Source organism: Nycticebus coucang, chromosome 7 (assembly GCF_027406575.1).
Source record: "Nycticebus coucang isolate mNycCou1 chromosome 7, mNycCou1.pri, whole genome shotgun sequence".
Classification (NCBI taxonomy): domain Eukaryota; kingdom Metazoa; phylum Chordata; class Mammalia; order Primates; family Lorisidae; genus Nycticebus; species Nycticebus coucang.
In genome coordinates this window covers 57,994,119-58,021,112 of record NC_069786.1, presented here as the reverse complement: position 1 = coordinate 58,021,112, position 26,994 = coordinate 57,994,119, and the positions used below count along the sequence as shown (strand labels likewise).

Sequence of the window (26,994 nt, the reverse complement as noted above, 5' to 3'; positions counted from 1 at the left end):
TTAGTTTGAAACTATGAGATTTATCATTTAGACACACTTTTTAGCTCTTAAAGCTAGACATTTAAAATCTGTGATTGCTTTGGAATCTGAAATTCTAATTTATCAAAATCTTAGACAACATTAGTCCAAACTGACAGAACATTTAAGATGCTCATTCAATGAGGTGTGGAAATCCCTGGAATATAAACTTTAGTTTTACAGCCAGAAAATAATGATTAAATTTAGATGATCATGTTTGAATAACCTTAGGATTTCTAAACACCTCTGTCTCAAAATAGTCTGATAAATACATGGGACACATTTTCAGATTTGCAACCAAGTGTTGAATTTTCCAGCAACAACACTCACACATTGCCTGAGCACGTGTGCATGTGTGTGTGAGCATGCACTTTAAAAACAAATAGTGTTGGGCAGTGCCTGTGGCTCAAAGGAGTAGGGCGCTGGGCTCATATACCAGAGGTGGTGGGTTCAAACCCAGCCCCCAAAACTGCAAAAAAACTAAAAATAAAAATAAAAAAATAATGTTTAAGATGAAGTGACCTAGTAACATTTTATTCATGTTGGAAGTCATACTCAAAAAAAAGAAAAAAAAGAGACAAAGAAACTTTCGATAGTTCCTTGTAATACAGTTATATTAGAGAGATTTACTAAGAAATTTATAGTTAGGGGAAGAAACATCTTTTATATTATTCTTCCCCCTCTGAGAAGGAGATTAAAGCTAATTTTATCTTTATGCCAAAAAATAATAAATCAAAAAAGTTTTGCTATTTTTTCAAGTCTTGTCTTAACTTGTTGTCTCTGAGGCATTGGACTATCCTCCAAGAGAAAATTCAAACTATGTTCTTAAAATTTGTTATTCCCCTGCCTTTTAGGACAATACATCCTCTCATGATTCTCTTCTACTTCAGTGACTGTTCTTTTCCTTTCCAGCTCTTCTTCTGACTTCTCTAGAACTCTTATTATTCTCCAAGTTTATATATTTGCAAGGTAGGCTAACTGCTATAACAACAACAACAAAACCTCCTATAATTCAGTGGGTTGAGACAGTAGAAATTTTTACACATTCATGTAACCATCCACTAGTGAGTCCAGGTAAGTGGGGTCTGGTGAGGGGTGGGGGATGGAGTACTCTGCTCCATACAGTTATTTAGGAACCCAGGCTATAGCATTTCTGCTAACTTCATCCAGAGGCTTTCAACACTATTCTAAGGTTATTCAAACTTGAGCATCAAAATCCAACTGATTTTCTTTTAAAAAAAAGAATGAAGGAGATAGTTTATGAAAGGTTTTTGTGGGCTGGGCCAAGAAGTACCATAGGTCATTTCTGCTCACATACCATTGGCTAGAAATTATCATATGACCATGTGCAACTTGTGGGGAGGCCAAAAAGTGCAGCCTACTATGGTGATGGCAGAAAGAGGATGTGGTCTGCTGATTATACTGCTGTCTCTGTCTCAGTTCTTGGGCTCTTTGGGTGATTTTTTTTTTTTTTTTTTTTTGAGACAGAGTCTCAAGCTGTCACCCTGCTTAGAGTGCCATGGCAACATCATAGCTCACAGCAACCTCCAACTCTTGGGCTCAAGCGGACCTCTTGCCTTAGTTTTTTGAAGTTTTCTTTTAGTAGAGATGGGGTCTCGCTCTGGCTCAGGCTGGTCTCAAACCCATGAGCTCAAGCAATCCACCCACTTTGACCTCCCAGAGTGCTGGGATTATAGGCGTGAATCACCATGCCCTGCCACTTTGGGTGATTTTTATCTATCCAATGCTTTCTGTTATTACTCTCCAATAACTCTTAAACTTATTTCTGAGGATATGAACTTCTGATATCTGTGACTACATCTCCTCTGTTCCTTCTTCACTACCATGACCTTGATCTGGACCTTTATCATTCTTTTCCCTAATATTACAATAGTTTTCTAATTGGTCTCTCTGTCTCTTTCCATCTTACCCACTTCTAATTTATTCTCTGTATCATGTTCACAATTATATTTCTCAAATCGTTTATTTGAATTCCTACAAAGGATTTGCCTATGAGAGAAGTTCAAACTTCTTAGGGTGGCATCAAATTTCTCCAAAGATCTTGTGAATAAATATGTATCCTCTCTCATCTTCTAACTCTTCCCTGCGGTGACCCTCACTCAGCCATATTGAGCCACCTATGGTTTACTAAGCTAGTCTTGTCCCTCTGCTATTCATTCTGCCTAGAATGTTCTTTCTTCTAATTATGTATCTAGAAATGTCTATTCATCCTTTTAGGATCACCAAATACCACATATATTCAGTAAATGATCAATGATATTATGCTAAAATATAAATCAAAATATGATTCAGTACAAATCTTAAAATTTATGGTTTCTTAATAAGAATGATGAAAGAAAGAATTTAACCTAAACTCCACTGTGAAAGTTCTTTTTACCTACACCACACCACGTGCTTGGGTGGTACTGGTCTCTGTGGAAATCATGATAATTCCACCTCATCGCTAACCAGAATTTAGGCAGATCTGCATTAAGATTCAATGCTTAGATTATCCATGTTAGATAAGAGTTTTAATGTCTGGATTGTATTTAGGTAGAAATGTTCTCCTAATACCATGTTAAATGTGCTTTTTTGTCTTTTAGGCCCAGGAGCATATAGAAGAAAGCAGAACTGGATGGGCTGGTGGAGTATGATTTTGTTATCTTTTATTTGTTTTTTAATGAAATTTTATAGATTCTCAACTAACAAGGGACCATTTCAATCTACTCAAACTGACAGTACATATTTTCATAGAAAATATAACAAGGCGAAAAACACAAAGGTAGTGATCTCTTCAGTAATATTTTGCCAGTTGATTTCAATGTCTTTATTTTTACAGATTCCCTTAAGAACAAAGCATATTTCTCATGTCACAACCTTAAGTTTATCAGCTGACCCCTTGGTATCTATAACTAGTATTACTTCTTAAACAAATATAATAAATATTATTTTTCAAAAAGGAATATAGTCCTTGATCTCTAAAACTCTTTTTAATAATTATTAGGCAATTGAATCTAGAACAAAATAAGTACAATGGGTATCCTCATAATTTAGGTTAATCCACCTCATATTAAATTTCAAATAAACTGTCCTGAATTTCACATATATATATTCAGTCTAGTAATCAAGTAAAGATTTGATACCAAATAGGACAGTGTGTGTTTTGTTATAGCTTGTGATCACTTGTATCTGGAAATTTTGGATAGGTTTACTTGGTGATTTATGAGGAATTTTTAGTACAAAAATTAATTATAGCTTATACCCTATAAGAAGAACACAAAATAGGACAGAGAAGAGGTGAATGTTGTGTGGATGTTACCTATTACCACCAATATATGATTGGATTTAGCAAAGATTTGAGGGGAGAGGATGCTTCTCTGATATTTTGGCATATTATGCAACAAACAGGAAATTCTTTGTACTTGGTTTAACATATTAACCCCAAATCTAAGGACAATAGGAATTCAGAAGCCAATTAGAAAATGATAAATTCTATAAAATTTAAACTTAAAGTGGTTAGAGAGAAAGTAAATTGTAAAGTAAAAATCTTGTACACATTTCTGAATCCAGAAATTTTGGCTTACATCCCATTGTATTCACATTGTCTTCAATAAAAGATGCTTCAGTTTTACTCACCGACTGAGGAATAGTTATTGTTTTATTAATTACATATAGTAAATATAAGTTATATTCTGAAATAACAAGGTAATAAGGATAAGTGTGTAATTCAGGGGGAAAAATGTGAAAATCATGTTTGAATGAACTTTTTCCCACTGTAAGCATTGAATATCACAGGAAAAAATTAGCAGTATTCAATGAAAAAAAATTCTCTAAATATTGTGGATTCTTTATCCATCAGAAGCTCACCTTCTAGAAAGACAATTCTTAGATCAATATTTGAAATTTTGAAGTAAGGGGAAGATTAATCTACAAATTCACACCTATTGCAAAGATTTATGTTAATAGTAAAGAACAAGAAAGAGAAAGAATGCTTGAAAACATCATTCAGTTGTGTTCTCCTTTATGATAATATAAGTAGATTTACTATAAAGTTCACTTTTAAAACATTGCTCTTTTGCCCTGTAAAGAACAGGCAAAAAATGAGGATTTAATAATAAAAAAAAATAATAACTAGCGTTAACTCCTTAAATTTGGAGAACAAACATGGAAGACACAAAATCATGGTGTCAACTGCTTTGGCTTCACAGTCACACTCAAATTATTTTAAAATAATTAAACAATATACTACATTTTTCTCCAGGCTATTGGCTGAATCCCTCAATTAAGAAAATTGAATTTTCCACTTGATGTTTGAAAGTTTGTGGTTTTGCCTGAATGGGCACCTAGTTTAGACCTCAGCTTAAAGTCATCATTTAGCCACTATGACAAGATATTACATGGTAGTAAATAATCTTATCTTCCAAGTAAAATATTTTCAATGGCTTTACACTTCACATACAGATGAGTAATCTTTTAGTAAATCTAAGTATGATAAAAAGACCTAAGTAAGGGCCTTGTTAAAATTGAACACAGCCTAGTGCCTACGCTTATCTAGGGTTCAGGTGTAACTTGCTGTGAGAAGCACTTAACTCAGAATGCATTATGGCCAACTCTGGCAAAATGCATAGGGAAAAATTTCACACCCTCTTTACTTCTTCCAAGTTACCTGTTCATCTAACATAGCTATCTTCACTATGTGCAATGAGAGGAGACAAGATAACAGTCTTTGCTTAGCAAAAATATTCTTCCTGTTTGTTTGAATCTGATATCTTAAAACATACCACTCTGCCCTGTTATTTTTTAATTTTCAAGGAAAATAAAATTTTAACTTTTAATCTATGTTAAAACCATTTAAAAAGTCTTTTAATTAATGGACTGCAGGATTACAAAGAATTCTTTTTTGTTTTACTGTGGTACCTGAAAACTTTTGCAACCCAGGTTTTATTATATTTTAGTGATTAACACAACATAAAAATGAATTTTTGTCTTTTACACTGAGGATTAAGACAGAGACAAAAGATCTATATTAATGTAGAAATTCCATCTACAAAACTGCTAATCAGAGTTTCCTATCCTAAGCCTCTTGGTTATTAATTTCATTTAGAGGCATTAGTCCCAAGGCTGGTCTTATTAATGAAACTAATGAAGGAATCATGTAGGGAGACAACAGTTTCTCATCATTTCATTTTCCACTTTGTTAAGATTTGTTAAAAGAAAAACTTCAGATAAAATAAATTTAGCAGAGTTTATTTGAGCAAAGAACAATTCATAAATCAGGCTTTCCTCTGTGTTTGGCCAATTTAAACTTGTTGCTCATGTTGCTGGCCAAACAGAAGCAAAGTGGAGATATATCGATTCTATATCAGTGTACTAAGACTTAGGACATGGTATTATTTCCTAGAGCCACTGTAATAAATTACTGTAAATTTAGTGGCTTAAAACAACAGAAATTGTTCTTTGTTTAAAACAACTCCCACCTTAAGATATAGAGAATACTCCCACCATTATGAAGACTAGAAGTCTGAAATCATGGTGTCAACAAAGCCATGCTCCCTCTCAATGCTCCACAGGAGAATCTTCCCTAGCCTTTTCCAGCTTCTGATGGCTTCTGGAAATGCTTGGTTTTTCTTGGGTTCCAGCTGCATCACTCTAATCCCTGGTTCTGGCTTCACACAGATCTTTCTGCCAAGTCTGTCAGTCTCGCTTTGGGTCCTCTCCCCTTCTTATGGGATGTTGGGTTTAGGGCCCATCCTAATCCAGTATGATCACATCTGCAAAGACCCTATTTCTCAATGGGATGACATTCTGCAGCATTGGGTGGAAATGAATTTTGGGGAAACAGTGTTCAACCCACTACACATGACACATCAAATAAGTTGCAATGTCATGCAATCACAATCATTTTGAAAAATAAGGATTTATTTTATCAAAAAGTCATCATGTATCAGATCATTAAAGGAGCCTACAGTGACTTCTCTGTTCTTTTCTTCCTCAAAATGGATCTCAGCCTAGGTCTCAGCAGGATATACATCTCTAAATAGGTGATACTGATAGTTTTTATTTGTTATTTCTTTCCTCGGGTATAAAAGAGCATAACATCTTGCTCCACTGTCATACAGAAGGATACCAATTGAACAGAGTGGGTTTTAAATTGTGGGATTATCTGCTCTGTGTGATATAGAATAGCTCTTTCAAATTGGTCATTCTTTTGCCAATTTGCCATCATTTTATTTCACCAAACAATAATCAGAGGGGGATAAAAAAAATGCCAGCAAATGTAATTAACATTTAGAGAAACATGAAACTATTGGCTAAAATTTAATATAAGGACATTTGCAGATTTTTTGTTATATATACCATTTAGAATGTGGAGATGAGGTTTGTTCTGTTTCAAGGCACACTGGAGTGTCTGGAACTCCTTAGCTAATTCCAGCAGGTACCTCAGGGAGTTCCCCGGAAGAGGTCAAACTAGAACAATGAGAGGAATCTGCTCCCTGATCTCAAGGATTAAAACTCTCTCATTGGGCAACAATGTTCTCTCAAGCCCAGAAGCCCCTCCCTACCATTAAAAACTGTGGTTAGCAGCCACAGTTTATTAAATCATTGGCATTAGGTGCTTCACATCAGACTTGCATCAGGGATTAAAAAGGCCATAACCCGTACTAAGCGTCACATTTCAGTCAAGTATCTCATTTTAAAGTTTGCTTCGGTTAAATACCAATATCCATTTGTCATTCTTTCCCCATTTCTTTTCATTTCTTTTTTTTTTTTTGGCCAGGGCCCGGTTTGAACCTGCCACCTCCAGTATATGGGGCCGGTGCCCTACTACTTTGAGCCACAGGCACCGCCCCCCTTTTGTCATTCTTTCAACTCTGTTTCAAACCACATAACCTCAGAACATAGAAATTTGATCAAATTAAATCTTGTAAACCCAGGGAGATACAAGAGCAGCCGGGCAGTAGTTAGAATGTGCAAATACCTGTTAGAACCAGTGGAAAAGCTGTCTATCTGCAAGAATGGAATATCAGATGTGAATGACAGAAGATAGGGGAGGAAGGCGTTCTGATTCCTATACACATGATCACACGTTCCTTTAAAAAAAAATCTATGGTTTTAGTTCCGTTTGTCTTTGAATATAACCTCTGTTAATTTTTTTCAGTTCTTTGTTTCAACACCAGTTTTCAGCTCTGATGCCATTTCATACTACAAAATATTTAGCGACAAGGATGGCTACAAACATATTCACTATATCAAAGACACTGTGGTACGTTCCTTCCAAGATTTATCTCTTCAAAGATCATTCACTTGAGGTTGCTCAAATAACGCTCAGCTTCACACAACATAATGTTTGTCTTTTTATAGGAAAATGCTATTCAAATTACAAGTGGCAAGTGGGAGGCCATAAATATATTCAGAGTAACACAGGATTCACTGTAAGTATTGCACGAAGCACGATGCACCATTCAGGTTTTAATTGGCACCAATGGACATACGAATGATACTGTACCGTCGCTTTTGGTTAAGAGCATTCTTGTTACTCTATAGTTTAGTTCAGGCGATTCTGAGTTCATTTAAGATTATACATTCCTTAAGATATAATCAACATGATTTCCTTTTGGAAAATCATGATAATCATTTCTATTCTGATGCTTGGTAGATAATTACATAAAAAGTATGCAAATTTAAAAATAATTACTTGTTTTAAAGGAAAATTGTGCTCTTTCACACTGGAAGCAATGAGCAAGCTTAAAATTCCATGGAGGGAAGCCATGGATATGGAGAGTCTTCTGTAGTGATTCAGTGTTATGTAAGTTTAAGATTATTTTTTATAACAGCTATCTTTATTGAAAAATTAGTACATACCAGATACTATAAAGTAGAATTGGTCATTCTAAGTTTACAGATGAGAAAACCAAATTTGAAGGCCACACAATGGCAGACTAGGATTCAAACCAAAACATATTAAACCTCAGGCTCTTACTGTTAACTTCAAGATGGGATTTCTTTCTTCCGGTTCTTTATGTCACTTCTGATATAGTCTACTTCCAGGGGTCCTTTCTTACTGCTCACAATCTGTCTCCTGTTACCTAGAATTCTAGGATCAATAGGAGGAAGCCATTAGTCTGGTATCACTTGATGAAACCCTATTTGCAATCTATTTCCAATGCACTGAATTCTTTGAATAGAGGGAAAAGGAGCTCGGACATTCAATGGAGCAGACAATGGGAGTGACAAGGAAAAAAAAAAGTGGGAGATTAATTTCAATATGTTGAGGAAATGGGAAAAACTGAGGGCAAGAGATCAAACTCTGGTCCTAACAGAGACCTAGGTGATAGTGGTCTGAACTAGAGCAATAGCAATGAGTTAGAGACTGTAGGGACAAAACCAGGGCCCCTTCTTTGATTGCATGCTTAGCACTTAGCACAGTGGCTGATACAGAGGAGCAGTTCAACACACATTCCCTAAATGAAATAGAGGAAGGGGCAGTTGGTAGAGTGTGGAGGCTGAAAGGGGCTGGTAAATTACTGGCTGTGAAAGAAAAGAGAGAAGAGCGAACATGTATTCTCCTGCAAGGGTTAGAAGCAAGACAATGAGGAAACCTTCCCATAGCAAGCAAGCAGCAGGGGGCTCTGGGGGAAGATGCTGAGTAGTTTATTCACAGGTTGCTGGAGATGTTTTATGTGGGAAAGGCAAGTGATGACTGGAGTCACGTGATATCAGTAAAGATGCGTGGAAAGATGCTGATTTAAGGCATAACTCTGATGCCAGAAATGAGTTGTATTCTGCTGCCTTTTTATTTCACTTGGAACTAAAAAGATTTTCATGATACTGCAGATATAGAAGTACTGGACGGCTGAACCATCCTGAGAATTAAACCAAACTTTTGTTATTCCAATTTTTTCACACCTTATTATGTTCTTCCTGAAAAAACAAAAATGACAGTTTGTGATACTCAGATAAACTCACAGAGGAGTGAAAAATCACCTCTGTAAACTGGATTTCCTACTTCATGACTTTATTAAAACGGGTTAGAACTGGCACCTGGATACTTCAATAACAAAAACGCTCTCTGGTGATTTGTTTTATTTCTGGGTAAATTAACATGCCCTTTGCATGGTATCCACTGTGGGTGAATTTCTCTGATTTGTAGCAAATATATCTACTGTCAAGGCTTCTGTAAAATAAATTCAAAGTGTGTTCAGAAGCATAGGCAAAATTAAGTAATGGAATACAGAGAAACCAGTAAAATATTATCAATCATGGAAAAGCAAAAGTGTGATATTAATCAAATATTCTAGTTTATTTTGCATGGCTCATAATTAATGAATCAGAATATAATATTCCTATAAATAAAAGGAGTTTTCAGCATAATTTTGTTTTCCTTTGATCATTTGGAAGTCAGAGTACCCAAAATTCAGTTATGAATGGCAGTTATTTACATATGTAAGTGCCAATAATAAATAACTTCATTAGATAAACATTTGCCTATATTGTTTAGTACATTAGTATTAGTACTGACAATTCTATTATCTGTTATTCCTCAATACTTACTTATTTATTTTTGAATGGATTTTCAGGTTTTATTCTAGCAATGAATTTGAGGGTTACCCTGGAAGAAGAAATATCTACAGGTAATTTGCATCAATTCATCCTGGTATTTATATATTCTGATATTTGAACAAAAATAAGTCAGAGTTCTCAGGAGATGTAGAATATTTTTTAAAGTGTGAAATTTAATCAAAAATCATTTATGAAATTAAGATAAAACATTTGGAGAATGTTGTAAACTACATCAGTATAATAAACACACACTCTCAAAATGTTAGCCAACTCAAAATATTTGTTTTCAGAAGGGAAAAACAAGAAATTTTAATGCTCATATAAATACTAAATACTATTTCGGTACTAAATACTTCAACTAAATTTAGAGGTAGTTGAGGACATTTATTTATTTAACACATATGTATGGAGTACTTATCATATACCAGGCAGCGTTTTTATTCCCACGATGTGTGATTTCTTTTACTATGGCACACTTTGGCATAACCATCACTGCTCCCATATTACTGTTTAAGTTCAGTCCAGGTGTCCCCTTGATGCAAAAAATGGTGCCCTCAACCATTCCTTCAGTATGTGGAAATTAAAATGATAGTTACCATGTGTGGGTAGACTATGGCAGGAACGTTTTGTCTGATTTACATACGCAATTTCATTAAATTCCCACAGGTCTATGAAACAGGTAATGCTGTTGAAGCCGGGATTTGTAGCCTTGCAGAGTGCACTCTGAGTCCTTACTGTTCACTCCCAAATATGAATATAAATACTAACCATTATGGAGAAAATAAGAACCTTCCCTTCTGTCATATTCCTCTGTTCCTTCTTGGATCGTAATCTCACCTTATCTGTTAGGGAGACTCTCTCTCCAGAACCACAAATGTCTCCAGACACTTTCTACCACATCCAGGGTGGGGTGAGGGCAGCAGCAGTAACTGACGGCCACAGTCTCAGAGGTGGCAGGGGTAACTCTGACAGCCACAACAGGGTTCCAACCTGGCCCTCACACTGCCATAACACCACCTAGTCGCCTTCAAATGAGATTCTGATGCTGAGGGCTTGGGAGTAAGGTCCGTGAGTCTACACATTAAAGATAAATCACCCCATTCAGGAACTATGCCAAGGGCTCTGCTGAGGCAGGGTTGAGACCAGTGTGGTAGGTGCAGACCGGCTTACAGAGTATGTGGAGAGAGCAATCTCAGGCTGAGTATCCATGAGCCCAGATTTCCTGCTGAAAGGAGTGGAAAGCGCAGGAGGCACTTAGAACCATGGTTTCTTATTTCCACTTTGCTTGTTATTAATTCCTCTTTCCAGATACATATGAAAGGAACAGGGACTCCTTTCTTGGTAATACTTGCCAGATTTTCCTCGCATGTTTTGCCATGGGGTGGGAAAAGGAAGATGAAGAACTCTGCCTTCCCAGCCACTTTGTAAAGTGTGAGAGATTAATGGTTATGGGAAACAGCTCTCCCACTCCCTTTGAGGTCTTAGATATTTCTCCTACCCTGGGAAAACCACAGTAAGCTTCTCGCGGAATGTTTGTGTGTGTTTGTGTGTATTAAGGAAAAGATGGATCGAAAATCAAGATACATCAAAATACTGTGATTCCCCTTTACTTTAAACGATATTGGCAACAGAAAAATAGAGTGGGTTTGATGTCAATATGTAAATTAGTCACTTTACACGGAGTAGTACATTTTGATAAATACAATCTCAAAATTTCAGCTTAGTTTTATTTTCATTTCCCTCTAGAATTAGCATTGGAAGCTATCCTCCAAGCAAGAAGTGTGTTACTTGCCATCTAAGGAAAGAAAGGTGCCAGTATTACACAGCAAGTTTCAGCGACTACGCCAAGTACTATGCACTTGTCTGCTATGGTAGGTAATGGTCCTAACAGAAGCACTGCCTGCCATCCCCACTGTCATTCTTGTCATCCTCATCACCACCAGCTGATTAATTCTTAGATACAGTTAGTGAGCACTTGTTATATGTAAGGATTAGCTCATGCTTCTAGGGAAAAAATGAACGGAAGATGGGAAGGTATTATTATCCCTACTTTTTTGCAGTTGAGGAAGCTGAGAGTAACTTGCCAATCGTCCGCACTGCTGTTAAGTTGCAGCCAAGATTGAAGCAAGTGTCTGTTGCCTCTAAATCCCGTGCTTTTCACCACCATGTTCCGTAGCACTGCGACGTTGCCTGCACACGCAGTCTACCAGCAGTCTACAGCAGGCAGGTCATAAAAAGATGTTTTCTCTGATGAAATGGTTGCTGAACTTTGGCCCCAGTTGCCTGAAGAAATTGCAAAGTCCCAGAGCCGGGGGGTGGGGGTGGGGTGGGGTGGGGATGGGGGGGTGGGGGTGGGGAAGAGAAACAATGGCCTAGAATCCTGAGGTCCTGCCCTTGCAGGCCAGTCTTTCTTCAAAGTATAATTTCAATGGGGATAGAAAAGGAACCTTTGTCACAGAGTAAGTCCTTTCTAAATTTAGAAAACATTGTTAAGTAATTTATTCAGATACAAAAACTAATAAAATACACAAGACCTTTCCTGGTTGTTATAGCCCATGTGTATAATTAGTGGATAATTTCTTTCCATATAATTTTATTTTAGTTTTTCATCTTTTATTTTTTTATTTTTTACCTCTTATTTTATCCAATTTTATCTGTATCTTGAACATGTGGCAAGCAATAAAACAAGTTACATTAAGAGATCATTATGGGTCAAAAAAACATACAAGCATTGAATATTCATCATTGAGATTTGAAACACTGACTTGATAAATCTCTAATTCTCGCATCTCTATCTCCTCCCAAATTTGGGACAGGGAGGTAAAGCCCTAGGCTAGAGATATTACAAAATGCATGCTATCTTCCTGTTTGGGGTATCAGCACCCCATGTGGGGGGTGGGTGATTTAGTGAACTGGTGGAATCTCTGAGGGCTTGCCATCCCTGCTCAGTTGCAGAGGCTGCAAGGTTCCTGTAAAGTGAATCAGAATAAAGGCCGCCCTAACACAGCTCTTCCCTCAAGCCAGCCACCATCTATGGCTTCCCTTCATCCAATCCAGTTTCAGAACCTGAGCTTCATTTCATTTGACTATGTGGACGTGAATAAGCATTTTAACCTGAATGCTCCTTTAAGATGGCATACGTTGTCAGTTTGAAATTACACTTCCATAAAATGTTTGGTCAGTGGCATCTTTGAAATGTCAGGAGATTGTTGTTCATGACCATATGTATGGATTGTGGTTACTGGCATTTAAAGGTATACATTAAATGTCCCTCTCAAATTATATGCAACATTTTTCAACCCCAGCTACATATTTATGAAACATGGAATGCAAGCTTACGTGCCAGGATCATAGTATCATTGAACTAACAGCACTGATTCATCGCAGTACTCGGATTTCTCCCCCCGAAAGGCAGGGACTGCTTTCTTTGAATCCTTGTGTTTATAAGACCAAAAAGAATGTTTAATACATTACGGGCATCTGATGTTTGTGGAATAAACCTAGGTGTTAGGGAATATCAAAGTGTTGCTGTCTTATGTATTTACTGATAAAGGCATCAGTGACACTTCACTTACATAAACGCCTTGACACATACAGGCACTCTGCATTTGTACAATGCTTTAAGGCTTTGGGAAAGCACAATGCCACATTTTATGTCACTTTGTCTGCCTAACACCTACTTGAGCCTAAGTGCCCACTGAAGAGATAAGAAGAAATCAAAGACTAAGCTCTCCTCAAAAGTTGGTGGAAGAGTCCTTTCTAGAACTTGAATCGCCTGACTTTTCCACCACTCACTCTTCCTTGGCAGTATGGTAATTTCCCATTTAGCAAAAAATATACTGTGTGGGAAGCATCACATCGTCTGGTGTTTTTGAAGCTCCAGTAAAATGAGTCACTGCGCCATCATAGGAAAAACCTTGAAATCTTTCCCTTTAGGACTAAGAGTAAAGCCCCATTATGTAACTTCAAACTCTCCCGAGGGACAGTGAGTAAGTCTTAGATGGCAGGATTAAAACAGGTAAAATCACATTGGTGAAGCTGACGGAACAAAAGCAACACAGGGTAGGTTTCTAGACGACTGATGCTTAAACCACTAGGAACACACCCTCAGGCCCCCGTTTCAAGAGCAGTCAGTCATTGGTTTGTCTCATTATTTAGATAAAAAATAAATTAATAAAAATATGCAAGTGTTCATTACTGGAACTGCATGACCTTGAAATTTTCAGATAATAAATAATATTAAAATTTTAGATCATAAAATCAGATAATAAAATTTCCGATAATAAATCATATTCTGATTTATTAGAGTATAGAAATTTAGATTCGTGTCTCAAGTCTTTGCATTCTGGCCAAACATGTAATATGAATGTGTGTCCCTTTTGATAACTTTAAAGAAAAACTGCAATTACAGTCTATAAAATTCAACAGAACTTTTTCGTTTTCGTTTTCGTTTTGAGGGCACCTACTAAATAAGAGACTTTTGTGCCATTCCAAAATTAGACTGAAGAGTCAGGCAGGAAATCAAAATATTAGCTTTTTACCCACAAAGGCCAGCTGGAAAATGTGGCTAAGGTATGTGGCTTCACCAATATTGTACCCAGAATTATGATTATTCACACAAATGTGGGTGCAACATGACAGCCACAGGCTTCCTCCATGGAGTCTGGCACTGTCACAGGTATAGCACTGAGCAACAGATCAAAAGCATGATCTCTGCAAGCAGAAAGATGCCAGGACAGAGAGACAGAGCTACTCACACCACCCAAATCATCTCAGAACTCCTCTGCTTTGCACAGGGCGAAGGGGATGGGCTAATGGCCCCTCCACAGAGATGCAAGCATCCGCATCTGGGTGTCAAAGGAACATCTACTCCCAACTTCTGCATCTGTTGCTTTTAACCCATTGATGGCCTGAGCAAATTTATCCTATCAAAATATATTTCCAGGTATTATTTAATTCTATAGTTTAAGCAAAGAATAGTCAGTGTTCATTGGTAGAACTTGTTAAAATGGCCAGTTTCTGCACAGAGAATCTGGATTCTATGTTGGAATTATGTAATGGGCACTGGCGTGCCAGCCAGAACCCACATCTTCAGGACTGACTCACTTCTTTCTCCAGCTGCTGAGCATGCTAGTGGCTGGCAGCTCACAGCCGAGCTCCTCTCTGGAGCTTGCTCTCCTCCATGTCCAGTGATTAGCCATGTCTAATCACTGCTCCATGCTGGGGGTAAAGCCTGGCTTGTTGCTCCATTACAGGCAACTCTGCAGGCCATCTAGGGCTCTCTGTGACAGCACTGAGCCCACCTGCCCTGCTTGTCCTCCCCTTCCCCCTCAGGTGTGCATCTCAATACCACTCCATCACCCAATAAAATTTAAACCTCTTTCCAGGTCTGTTGCCCAGGGAACATGACCTGCCACAGCATATTTTAAAAGGAAACATAGTTCATCTAAATTTCTGCACATATGAATTACATTGGGGGAAAAAAGATGCTGAATTTTACCCACCAAAATAAAGTGAACATTAATCCAAGAAGCCAGATCAAAAATATTAATACAGTCTGGTACTGGTGAAGGTTATTTGATGATAAGTGGACCAGTACAGAATTTCTTCTCAGAGGGCCGCTTGCCACTGAAGCTTCTGGGGTGCTTTTGTGTAATTAGATATTAACTATTCAGGATTGCTCTTGGAAAAGTGCACTGGCAATGCTTCTTGCACATCTTTATTTTTTTTTTTTGAATTGGGCTCTGATGTCATGTGTTGTTTAAATGAGACTTACAGGGTGATGTTTTCATGGAAAAAAAATAGCTGCAGAATTAAAAGATACACTTGAGCTTGACACTAAAACTTCCAGCAGTCCTTGTTGAACCTAAGTGTTCTTTTAACATGAAGCTGTGCTTTTTTTTTCACCCTGCACACAGGACCAGGCCTCCCCATTTCCACCCTTCATGATGGCCACACCGATCAAGGTACTCTCTCTAGCATGCTGTTGTCTTTCTAAGGTCAATTCTCTGTGATATTCCACTAGAGGAAGCAGGATGGTTTCCCCACTGACAAAGGGGACTGCAATGGAATCCTGTTATCACACAACTTACTACGGCATATGTGGGTATTATTATTTAGGTCAAACATGATCATGTGAAATTTAATAATTATTTGCAGTGAGAACCTGATATAACACAAATGAGTTATATCAGAGGGTTTAATTCTGTCTTCCCCAATCAGCCTTATAAAAAGCACATACTATTAGAATTGTAAAGAAACTTAGCATACAGCATACTTGCTACAATTTCCCTCCCAAAATAGAATTCCTAGTTTTGGGGTTTTTTTTTGGTGGGGAGGGTATATGTTGTTTTGTGCGCTTTTTGTTTTCGTTTTCTTTTGTAACATGGCAAACTGGAGACAAATTCTAGATGGAACTTCCACAGTTCAGAGCAGAGAGTGACTATCACGCCAGCTTTTTTTGCTTTAACAGCTACATCACATCGTTGCCACATATGAAAGGCCTGAAATTTGGAGGCTCTTTCCATTTTCGACTGCTATCAAGACAGCCCTGCTCTATCTTATATTTGTGATATTGGTTCAAAATAGTTCACAGCTCAAAGATGACCGTTTTTGCTCTCGACAGTTATCCAAGTGTATAATTGCTCTGATACTTTTCTGCTGGTTCTCCATTATCTTTTGATTTACTATTAAACAACATTATAGGGATGGAGCTGTTGGAGACCAGGGACAATGGAGCAGATGCCACTTCCTTCAGCACTGAGGTCTGCGATTGTCCCTGGACAGCCTTCTTGACACGTCAGGAGACTGCTTTGGGATTAGTTTCACTGCCTGCTCAATGGCTCAAGTATAGGTGAAAATAAAGTAATGAAAAAAAAAAGGAGTCAATGCAGGAGCTCTGGACAGGACAGGCCTTATAATAATGGGACAGTGAATTCAGTTCCATGTTAACGTTTTTGTAACCTTGTGTGTAATAATGAAATACATGTAAGAATAACAGGTTAATATTTCTTTATTTGGCCCATCTCAACTTGCAGTGATGGTTTAGAGCAATATTGTTTTCAAGTCTGTAAAGTTTTGTTTTAGAAATCACCAAAGATGTATTAATTTCCATTTTATCATGACTGCAAAATACAAGTCAACTTCTTTTTTCCTATAGCCTGGATTTCTACTTTCTTAATATTCATAGTAGATTCTCGGCAGACACCAATCTTTGTCCTGCTTTTGGAGTTTTCTTGCTTCATTCATTACTTAAAAAAATAGGTACAATATTCACATCATTCTCCTATATGTCATATGTAATTATATATTTTCTAACTCGTAGAACTCAAATTCTTTCAGAGCACAATTCCACAATTTGGTGCATGATGAAATTCTGATATGCTCATTAGAAATGTATACCCTCAGGCCCTCCCCAGAGAGTCCAGTTCAGTAGCTCCTAGATTATGCTGGATTGTAAATAAATGTTCAGCTGCTGTTTTAGAACAGATGCTGTGTCTTCTATATTTTTAGTTTTTTCAGACATTTTACATTGCATTTGGTGCCAGAAATCTTCATTCAACAAATACCATATAACATCTGTAAGTTGACCACCCAAGGGACAGTAATAAACTAGTCAACATAAGGCACTAAGCCTACTGTTTTGATACGTATATGTGGTGCATGTCTGATCTTTGAAAATTAGGTCATCTTAAGGAGCTAGCCAGTAGGGAGATGGTCAGCTATAGAGTTTCTACTGTATTTTATTAAGCAAATCTCATATTAAGCCAAAGACTGTGCCAAGTACCAGATCTATAAAATTAGACATTGTTTCTACCCTTAAGGAGATTATAGATCAGTGGGGAGAACAAATGTGTGAATGAGAAGTTACAATATAGTGGGGTCAAGTTTTAAGATGAGGGAAACAGAAAGCATGGAAGCTCATAGGGCATGCACCCCTGCTAGGTTTGGGGGTTAGGAAATGATTCCTGACCATAGCTACATCAAAACCGAGACTTGCTAATAAGAAGGAAGGATTGACAATGTTTGGATGGTTGGTTAGATACAGTTTTCATTGAAAGAGAGGACCTACTGTGGACTGCAGGTTTTGAGGGAGATGACAAATTTTGTTTTCAATGTTGAGCTTAAAGAATTGATGTCCTATCCAGGTGGAGGTGTTCTCTAGTGACATAGTCTTTGATCTAGATGTCAGAAGACCAGTTGGGACTGAAGATAAAGATCAAGAAATTACTAGTTTATGGAACACATTGTTATTAAGGCCCTGGACGTGGATGAGATTAGCAGAGTGGGAAGAATAGGGTAGCTAGAGTTAGTGGAAAAAGAGCCTAGAACAAAGCTGGACAACCAACACTTGAGAAATGGAGAAAGAAAAATGAGCGTGTTAAGGAGACTGAGAGGGAACTATAGGAAGACCTTGAGAGTGTGGTGCCGTGAAAGGCAGGGGAGGAGAAAATCTCAAGGAGGAAGTGCACAGCTATTTCAGCTGCTGCAGAGAGTGAAGCAAGACCTGCTTAAAATTAATAGACTTAGCAGGAAGATCGACATCACCTCAGTCAGAACAGTTTCAGTGGAGCAGTGGAGGTGGAAGCCAGAATGAAGTGAGGTTAGGCCTGCATAAATAAAAGAAAGACACAGTGTGTCCAAGAAGTCTGATTGTGATGAAAGGAGAGGAGAGATGTCATTTTGGTTGTAAAGGATTGATGGAGGTTTAATTTTGTTTTTGAAAGATGATAAACATTTGAGTATGATTAAAAGCTGATGAAAGAAATTAGGAGAAAAAGGGAGTTGAAGACATAGAGGAAGGAAGCCCCTAAGAAATTGGGAGAGGATGGAATCAAAGACAGGTGATGGGATTCATCGCATGTGCTGTGATAGGAGAGAATGAAGAAATGATTGATGTGATTGCATGAGAATTTGTAGACATTATGGAACACAATGCAATGGCTTAATTTTCTCTGTAAAGAGGGGTAAGGTCATTTCAAAATACTTTATAATACTTGAACCAGATATTATGAAAACCCAGAAGAGTTGGGACTTGACAACAAGGCTCAACTGGGTTTAATTGCTTTGGACACAGCAAACACTCATTTACCAATTGGATGAATGAACTCATTTATCAACTTTTCCACAGATTCTTCTTATTTAATTAATAAGCAATATAACATTTTAATGTGATTTAAACAAAAATCAAATATAAGAATAATTATTCTTACAACTTGATGTCATAATGAAGAGTCTATGAATACGTGCAGAGCACATGCTCCCAGGTGCTAGGTACAGAGTATGCAATGATGCGTGAAAGAAGGTTAATTGGTACATTCTAGACTATTCCTTGCTAGGTTGCGGGCTTTTAATGTGAAACCCCATAGAGAACCCACAGAATAACCCCAGTTATTCCCTTCACAGTTCTATGAAACTCCATTTGCACTTTAAGAGGTGGAAAAATTGCCCACTCTTTATCCATAAAAATGCAACTCTGGACTATAGAAGAATTAGTAAACTTTTGAATTAAATTTGAAATTTCATTAAGTCATGAATTGGGGAAGCTCATTAACTAGGCATAGAATGGAGAAGGAGTCAAAGTTATAACAATGTAACACTACCTGGATATTATCTTCAACTTTTAGTATCTGTCGTAGAATAATACAAATAGTAATCAACCAATCAGTCAGCCATTCTGTGGACTTGATCCACACAGAACTCCCTTCCTCCATGACACTCCACATATGGACTTCACCCAGGAAAATAAAGAGTTGGCTCTACTGCACTTAGAATTGTAGATTCCTTTTACATTTCTGGTTTTAATTTTTAAAGTATCACAAGTATCTCTTTCCTGATAAATTACCCAAAGTTAATGTGAAATTCATTATGTATCTTATACAAACCATACCCAAAACATCTATACTTGTGCTAAGATTAAATATAACGTGCTGGAGCAAAATGCCATGAGTATATGAAAACTGAGAGTTACAAGAGAAGTGATTTGGCAAACTTAATATACGTACTCCTCCAGTTCCCTATGGCCAGAGAGCATTCTTTCAAAAAGACATAAAAACAAGAAGTCTATGGGACGTCTTTTGTAGGGATAGCTACATCTCACAAGGCATCCAGATCCTCTTTTAAAACACAGTATAAAGCTATAAATTCCATAAATTATATGAAAGACTAACTTTTCTCTAGAAGATATTAGTGTTAATTCCAGTTAAAAAAAATAAAACCTACAAAAAACCCTGTATTTCTAGAAAGTTTTTTATATATATCACCGATCTGCAGATTCAGGAGATCAATGGATTTGTTCAGTTTCAAAATTTAAAGTGTGAAAGAAAACCAAGCTCAAGTATAAACAGCAGTTTAAAAGATTTTTTAAAGGTGTAAGACAGAAAGAGAGCAGAATATGTCATATTGTTGTTTTTACTAAGATATATAACAACTTGGAAAGGAAGGTTTTGAAGAAATAGTATACAAAGTAATTCAGGTACTGAAAAAGAGAGAATATCCTACATTAATTAAGTACAATAGGAAAAAAAAGAAAGGAAGAAATGTAAAACAATCACAGAAATAGTATTTGACTTTCACCTTGAAATTTTAAAAAAAACAAGTCTTGTAACTACACAATTCATTATTTTAAATTGGAGACCTCAGCAATCTAAATCTTATTTCTTCTTCTTCTTTTTTTTTTTTTGACAGATGTTAAAAAAATATCACCTACTCAGTTTGGTCATGACTTTTAAGTTGAAAAACAAACAGTAGGAGATAGTAAAACGTGATTAAATAAACATTGTGGTTTCGGTGATTCTGCTTAAAATGTGTTTTGATGCCATAAGGATCAGTTTAGGAGACAATAATTAAAATGTGATGTCCTCATAAAGTCATATCTGCTCTAAAAGCTGGATTACAAGTATGTTTGTCAATATGAAACTTCTTAAGCCTTATACAGCTTCAGCCTCATCCAAATTAAAATTGAAGGAGTTTTAAGAATGAAAATTTTTAATTGAAATACAATTAATTTAAAATGAACATTTTATTTTTTTTTTAAGAAATTAAAATCCTGGAAGAAAACAAGGAATTGGAAAATGCTCTGAAAAATATCCAGCTGCCTAAAGAGGAAATTAAGAAACTTGAAGAGGATGAAATTAGTAAGATCTTCTAAAAACTTCTCATTTATAGAAATGAAGCTTCCTACTTTTCTTTAAAAAATTATAGGGTAAATGTTACAGTCCAAACTCTATAGTATAATATATTTTAGGGTCTTATTTAAAACAATCTTACTGTAGCAATATTTAGTCTTACTAAATATCTTTAGTATGTTTGTGAATGTAGCTGATCTTATACTTTTCCCTAGCTCCCTTTCAACACTGACATTTTTTAAAAAGAGCTCATCTAATTTTAATTTTAGAATGGGTGCTTCTAGAACAAACAGTAATTTTTAAGATTTCTAATCATTTATTAACATAAAATAGTTATTAAAAGTCAATTTAAAATAAATCCTCAATTCTTAACAGTTTAGTAGCTGTAAATTGAGTTTATGGCATATATTGTCATTAAAGAATATAAATGATGCCATGAGTATTATGGAATGAAATTTCTCTCTCTCTCTCTTTTTTTTTTTTCTTCAAAGCTTTATGGTACAAGATGATTCTTCCTCCTCAATTTGACAGATCAAAGAAGTATCCCTTGCTAATTCAAGCGTATGTAATATTTTCTTTGGTGTAAAAACTATTTACTGAAAATATGTTGGATGAAATACACATTTATGAAATAGAATGAACCATTCTCCTTGGTAACAGTTCCTATTGATGCTGTTTTTATATATTCCGCAACTAATCAGAGTAAATAAAATATGGCTATTTAAAACGGATTGAGGAAGTTTTGAGATTTTAGATGGACTTGCTTGCATTTGCTGTGTTGAATTTTCTCTGGATGGCAAATTGCCGAATGTGTCAGAATACCTTTGAGATAGAGAAATTGCAGCCAAAAAAATATTGTAAATCATCTTAACGTCTTATGTAATTGAGTTAGAAATGAAATAAAGGAATAGAATACATTTAGTGGAATCACACCCAAAATCAGTGCTGACCTACACACAATTTGCTTAAAACACCATGCATTTTTTTTAGTATATCTTATGTCTGCTTTTAGCAAGTGGCAGGTGGCAGAAATGACGAAAAACCCACACATATTCCTTGAAATGCCAACCCTAGATGTATCCGTTTTGGGGAATAGGAGAGGCTGTGTCCCAAAACAACTTCCTTGTAGCAAACCTCTGGGAAAAGCCTGGTCTCCTCTTGATTTTGAGCCAGCTCTAACGCCATTGTTATTTTATCACATAATTGTACTGGGAATTGCTAAAAGCAATGCTTGGCTATAATGGGAGGTTGAGTTCTATAAAAGAAACAGAGATTCCTTTCATTTTTATTTATTTTTTTCTTTTTAGGTATGGGGGTCCCTGCAGTCAGAGTGTAAGGTCTGTATTTTCTGTTAATTGGATATCTTATCTTGCAAGTAAGGAAGGGATGGTCATTGCCTTGGTGGATGGTCGAGGAACGGCTTTCCAAGGTGACAAACTCCTGTATGCAGTGTATCGAAAGCTGGGTGTTTATGAAGTTGAAGACCAGATTACAGCTGTCAGGTGAGCACCTTCTCACTCAAGCAGATATCAAAACACAACAAATGTCACGCAATCATTATTGCATTTCTCCATTTTCTTAAGGACTTAATTCTTTTTGTCTCTTTTCTTAACTTGGCCTAAACCTACCATTAATCTTAAAGGGACATTTTTGCCAAATACCAGAAACGTTATTCATGGAAGAGGGCTATTAAATGTGTAGAAAAATGTTTCCTAGTGCTAAAAGACCCTCTAGTGATAACCTTTAGGAAACTAAATAGATATTTGCTCAAGCATTGAACATTCTACCTCCTATGTTTAGACATGGCTCAAGAGTTCATCAGTACTACTTTATTTTGGGTGTTGGACATTCATTTGTGCTAAAACTAGCTGTCAATTGACTATTGATAGCAATCATTTGACTATTTTCATTTGACCAAAAAAATCATTTTCCATAACAGAAATTACATTATGAAAACATTTAGAGGATGGATAGATTCATTATCTGACTTTTCCTTCCCAACTATATTTTCAACCACATTTTCTGGTTCCATCATCTTTTCCTGAAAGAAAAAGAAAATTATCACCTAAGTGTTGCTTCTTTAGAAACAGTGTGCAGGATTCTTCTGGCTATGTCTCTTTAGTTGTTAGATTTCTGTTATTATGGTGTGAATAGATGAAGTTAGAGAACAGTGGTTTACGAGTGTAAAAGCTCACAGGCTAATTGCATTCTCAGTCATGGATGCTTCTAAATGTGTGATAGCTAAAGGTGAAACACTTTCACAGGCAAACAGAATGTTAGAAAGTTCATTAGGATGTTTCTTTTATCATTTTAATATCATTCATTGTTACTGATTTCAATGCAACATGCACAACCCAGATCGTATTTAATAGCTAGGAGCCGGGCTTAGACAACACTTTTCTTTATTTCTGTCTTTAAACAAAGCAGAAGAGTTTAGACTCACAAGTAATTATACAGAAAGGAATTATAACTCATTTATTTTCTAATGTTTCTTCTAGTCCGTGAACAGTCATATACACACACACAAAAATGTTCAATTAAAAGCGAAGTCCATTTGAGTACAATATGACTGATTAGTAAGTAGGTTACTAACATTAAAATCAGTAGCCTCCACTTACTCCAAACTTCTAGGAGGCTGGCTTCCTCTTTCTTACCGATCCTGAGTTTTCGCCTTTCCACTATTAACTTGCTTGGGGGAGATAGTTCAAAGAAAAACTCCACTGAGGAATCAGTGCCTCAGTGGAGGAACTACTGTGCCTAAATGAGGATATTAGCACAATTGTCAGAATTAAAGCCTTAATTCCTTCCGTAGGAGATTCTTTTATTTTTTTGCAGTTTTTAGCTGGGGCTGTGTTTGAACCCGCCACCTCCGGTATATGGGGTCGGCGCCCTACTCCTTTCCTTTGAGCCACAGGCGCCGCCCTAAAGTCGTAATTCCTTAAGGGAATTTTTTTTTGGGGGGCTGTGGCTCACATCTATTTTATTTCAGCCATGCAATAAACATCAAGGACAAAGGACATGTAATCCTGGGACTACATAAAAACAGATGAAAATTATATCTCACTTATAATTCAATTAGATCTTTTCTAAAGCTGGTAGAGCTAAAAAAAAAAAAATGGTTTCTTTTGACATTAGTTAAAACAGAATCATCCTGATTGTGATCATGATCATTACCATCATCAAAACTTACCAATAACACCTAAATGCATCATTATACTTTGGTGCATTTATTTGCCACTGCAAATGCAGCATTTATACTTAAGAAGAAGAAATATTTTCTTAATTTTTTTCTTGGATGAAATGAAATTTTAAACCTGAACAATAATCTTCAACATATATGACACAAACCTTCACTAACTCACAGTGATGCCGATTTTCTTTGGCATTTAGGGTTGAAAATGAACTAGAGATGGTAATTGGATACCTTTATTTTCTTTGAGCCATTTTTATGATGTGATTTGACGAAAGTTTTCCTGCTGTAGAGCAGACATATGTTCACTCATTTTCTCAGCTATTCAATAACATATCAAATATTAATGTATGTCATTACAGTACACTCTGTATAAAACTGTGCAATTTACAATCTCTGCTTTCAGTGCATTTACAATCTGGTAAAAGGGATAAGCACCTGCCCTCTGAGGGGACAGCATTGCTGTTACATGGAACTTTCAGTAAACACCCCAGTGAACATGGGCAGCTGTGTGGCCCATGGAAAGCGAATAAGCAGCAAGGGAGATGACAGCCAGGGCTGGCCTTGGTTGTACTTGAAATCATTATTATGCAAGTATGAAAAGGAAGTCTTGGAACCCAGTGCTTTGAGAAAACAGAAGCTAAAAAGGATAGACTTATAATGATAATCCTGGGAATGATTCAACCACACATCTCCCAAAAAAGTGTTTTAGAAATCAGCGCCTGCCTGACCTGGGAAATTGTGATTATAATCCCTATTTTGTAGCCCTCAAATTTCCACCCAGAGAATGAAATTTGTTCCTTTGAATCTCTTATAAAATGCAATCTGGCTAAACTTTCTATATGCCAAAAGAAAATCATATGTATATATTCAGAAACAACAGTAAATACTAGTTAAGGCCAATAAATAGATTTAAACAAGGAAAAGCGGGGGTTTGGGTGGGGAAAAAGTCACTCAACCTCATAACTTTTGTCTGTACAAAAGAGAATGCTTTAAAGGAGATGCATGTACAGTCACAAACGTAGGTGAAACTGAGACCTGAGTTCTTCAGGCTTCCCTGCACATGGTACATATGTGAGACCCGTAAAACTTTGGTGATTGTAAGGGCAATTCTGCTCATTTGGGCCTTATTTAGCATTTGCGGTGTTCCCACAATTTTGAAATTTTACATAACTTGAGAGTGGGAAGAAATATTCTATCATGCTGTTGTAGGTGGCATCAATAAGAAGATTTCTGAAACAGGATAATAATTGATCACCAGGATTCTAACTTGACCTTGCCCAGGGCCATTTTTATGTCAGAAGAGTTATAAAGTCCAATTCAGCCTCCAAAATTAGAAAACATCCTTTTCATTTGTTACTAACATTTTGTTGATTTAACCACATTTATCAATAGCATTTCTGATAACCCTCCTAGAAACGTCAGAATTTGAAAGTGAATTTTATAGTGCCTTGTTGATCTCAAAGTGCTCGGATTATCTAGCTAACCTTTAACCTAGTCCTGTCACATTAAGTGTTAATGTTTCATTTCCACCTTCACTATTGCTCTATCATTTCCTGTAAATGTCATCCTTCCAGAATAAACCTAGGAAGAAAGCTGTTAAGAATTTCCTGTCCTCATGTATCACCTGTTATTTGCTTTTTACCCAGATGCAAGGCAGTGTGATTGCTAACTTCTCGGAGATCATAAAATCACCACTGATTTTATGGCTCAGAATTATCTTCCAGCACTTGTAGCAAGATTATCTTTTTTTTAACAAGAAAGTGGATCTTCTCTTCTTTCCTTTGGTTTTTGAAGTTTGTGTAAGAATTGCTCAAGTGCCACAATTGGCCGCCCGTTCTCTCTGCTCTGCCACGAGCAGCATCCACACAGGTAGCAACTTTCCGTTTGCTATTGCATTTCTTCCTTGTAGACTCCTCAGTGTCCTTCAGAATCAGTGTCGGGTAAGCTGTGACTAACGGGGCCTCTTCCCATCTGTTTGTCCCGGGCATTTGCCCAACTCCTCTGTGCATCGGAAACGTGCATGTTGAATCAATGCAAGGAGTGAAATGGTTGCTGTGAAATCCCTTTAAGAAACTACATTATTCAACTAATGAAAATCACTCAGTCCCACTTCCAGGGAGCTGATGAGAAAGGGCATTCAATGGTAACTGAATGGAACACAACAGAGCAGATTCTCCTGGGGCTATAATCTGGCTTTGTTCTCCCCCCTCCTCTCTTGCTGTTGCAGACAGTGGCTTCAGCAATGGCTTCTCCAGTTTGCTTCTTTCTACCCCTGCTTCTGCTTCTGTTTCTCTGCGATTTTATCAAACCATTCCCCAAACCCATCACAATCGCCCTAGGACACCAACCAAGAGGGGAACATGCTATAAATTAGTTTGAAACACTTGTTTTGACTTTGAGGATTTCCCATGACTTTTTCGAGGCTGTCCTTTTTCAGCATGACCCTTTGCTTCTAAGGAAAGATTTGTTTTCAAATAGAGGATCTTCTGTGGTGGAGCTAAAACAAATCATTTCTACTTCCTAAAAGATATCTGTTATTACTCGTATTGAGGGTGCCTAAAGGGGGCGGAGAGGAAGGATATATGTTTCTTCTCAAATGTGACTAAAAATGAAATGATGGTTAACAACTAAGCAAACAAGATGATAAGAAAGTAATCAAATTTAAAACAGCGACAACAAAAAAATCTTCTTTTCCCAAAGCTGGGGATAAGGAAATTTGGTCCTGCTTGTGGAGATGCCATTCTCATGACCCTTCCGAGTATCGGTAACTGGCCGTACAGTGATGGCCCCACCAGCTCCGAGGGCATTATCAATAACTGTGCAATAGAATCTGAGAGGATTCTCTGATCCTTTTGCAGAAAACATGATAATATTATTTTAATTATTTGTAAATGTAGCCTTATTATGCATGTGTTTAAACAAAGAAACTGTAGCGTTTCTATTAAATCTTCGAATTAAATATGCTTGTGTAATGAAGTAAATGTCATGTGTACACACTTAAAATTCTAAAAATTTGTTTCTTTTACTTTAGAAAATTCATAGAAATGGGTTTCATTGATGAAAAAAGAATAGCCATATGGGGCTGGGTGAGTTGTT

General features: G+C 36.7%; 1 protein-coding gene across 1 annotated transcript in view; it reads left to right on the top strand.

Annotated features, from left to right (window-relative positions):
* FAP (fibroblast activation protein alpha) overlaps nt 1-26,994 on the top strand; it is a 61,219-nt gene that overhangs the window by 22,270 nt on the left and 11,955 nt on the right. The window contains exons 12-21 of the mRNA XM_053597807.1: nt 2,622-2,666; nt 7,178-7,282; nt 7,381-7,451; nt 9,597-9,650; nt 11,326-11,450; nt 15,498-15,545; nt 20,616-20,714; nt 21,197-21,266; nt 22,013-22,207; nt 26,930-26,984. Of these exons, the coding sequence (XP_053453782.1) occupies nt 2,622-2,666; nt 7,178-7,282; nt 7,381-7,451; nt 9,597-9,650; nt 11,326-11,450; nt 15,498-15,545; nt 20,616-20,714; nt 21,197-21,266; nt 22,013-22,207; nt 26,930-26,984 (867 nt within the window). The remainder of the gene's footprint in view (nt 1-2,621; nt 2,667-7,177; nt 7,283-7,380; nt 7,452-9,596; nt 9,651-11,325; nt 11,451-15,497; nt 15,546-20,615; nt 20,715-21,196; nt 21,267-22,012; nt 22,208-26,929; nt 26,985-26,994) is intronic.